This window comes from Papaver somniferum, chromosome 5 (assembly GCF_003573695.1).
Source record: "Papaver somniferum cultivar HN1 chromosome 5, ASM357369v1, whole genome shotgun sequence".
Taxonomy (NCBI): domain Eukaryota; kingdom Viridiplantae; phylum Streptophyta; class Magnoliopsida; order Ranunculales; family Papaveraceae; genus Papaver; species Papaver somniferum.
This window is the reverse complement of record NC_039362.1, coordinates 199,678,779-199,679,946: the sequence shown is the minus strand read 5'-3', so window position 1 is coordinate 199,679,946 and position 1,168 is coordinate 199,678,779. Positions and strand designations below refer to the sequence as shown.

General features: G+C 37.8%; 1 protein-coding gene across 1 annotated transcript; it reads left to right on the top strand.

Annotated features, from left to right (window-relative positions):
- The first annotated feature begins 238 nt into the window (after window positions 1-238).
- Window positions 239-922, top strand: LOC113284252 (histone H3.2). The gene has a single exon (XM_026533668.1). The coding sequence runs from the start codon at window positions 331-333 to the stop codon at window positions 739-741; it is 411 nt and encodes a 136-aa protein (XP_026389453.1). The 5' UTR covers window positions 239-330; the 3' UTR covers window positions 742-922.
- Window positions 923-1,168: the final 246 nt, after the last annotated feature.

The following is a 1,168-nucleotide window of genomic DNA, read 5'->3' as shown; positions in this document are numbered from 1 at the left end:
AGAGGATATCCCACGACTTTCGATGCTGTTCAAAATATTTCACTCTCCGACTACAATCCGTATGAAGCCTTCTAAATCAATATCAATCGTTGATAACAACAAAAAAAGACTTAGATTTTCCTCATCCGTATGACACCTTTTGAACCAATAAAACAGCAAGGAACTAATCCGAATGAAACCTTTTAATTCATCATCAGCCGTCGATAAAATTTCCACAATCTCCCCTTCTCCTCTATAAATCCCATTCCCAAAATCACTAGTCCTCACAAATCAATTTCTCCAAGCCCTAGTAATCAGAAATCTCTGTAATTTCCATCTTTATCTTCACTAATGGCTCGTACTAAGCAAACCGCTCGGAAATCCACCGGAGGAAAAGCTCCAAGGAAGCAATTAGCAACAAAAGCAGCACGAAAATCGGCACCAGCAACCGGAGGAGTGAAGAAACCACACAGATTCAGGCCAGGAACTGTTGCTCTTCGAGAAATCAGAAAGTATCAAAAGAGTACTGAACTCCTGATCCGTAAACTTCCATTTCAGCGATTAGTTCGTGAAATCGCTCAAGATTTCAAAACTGATTTAAGGTTTCAGAGTTCGGCAGTTGCAGCATTACAAGAAGCAGCTGAAGCTTATCTTGTTGGTTTGTTTGAAGATACTAATCTATGTGCGATTCACGCTAAAAGGGTTACTATTATGCCTAAAGATATTCAACTTGCAAGGAGAATCAGAGGTGAACGTGCTTGATTATGAGGGATTTAAGATCTAATTTCTGTCGGGGGTTTCTTGTGTAAATGTGATTTAGGTTCTAGGGTTTTAAGATCTATGTGTTTTTGTGTTTGGCATGTTTGACTGTGTGTTCTGATTTCATTCATCTAAGGGAATATAATCACAGTTTTGGAATTTTATGTTTTGCCGATCTGGTTAAGATATTGTTCTGAAACTCAAATTTTCGATTGAATTTTATGCTTGACATGTTAGACCTGTTGGCTGTTGCTGCAATTCCTTCCAATTCGAGTGTTAGTTACCACGGATTTGTTCTAAAGCATTTGAGGCAGCTCATGTTAACCTTCAACATTGATTACCATAGAAATTGGGTTCAGAAATTGGTTTTAAAAACCCAATTGAAAGTGATATACATCAACAGAACCTGATTAGTTAAGATGATGTTATT

Coding starts and splice junctions, on each gene's coding strand:
- LOC113284252 (XM_026533668.1), top strand. CDS start 331: ATGGCTCGTACTAAGCAAACCGCTCGGAAATCCACCGGAGGAAAAGCT.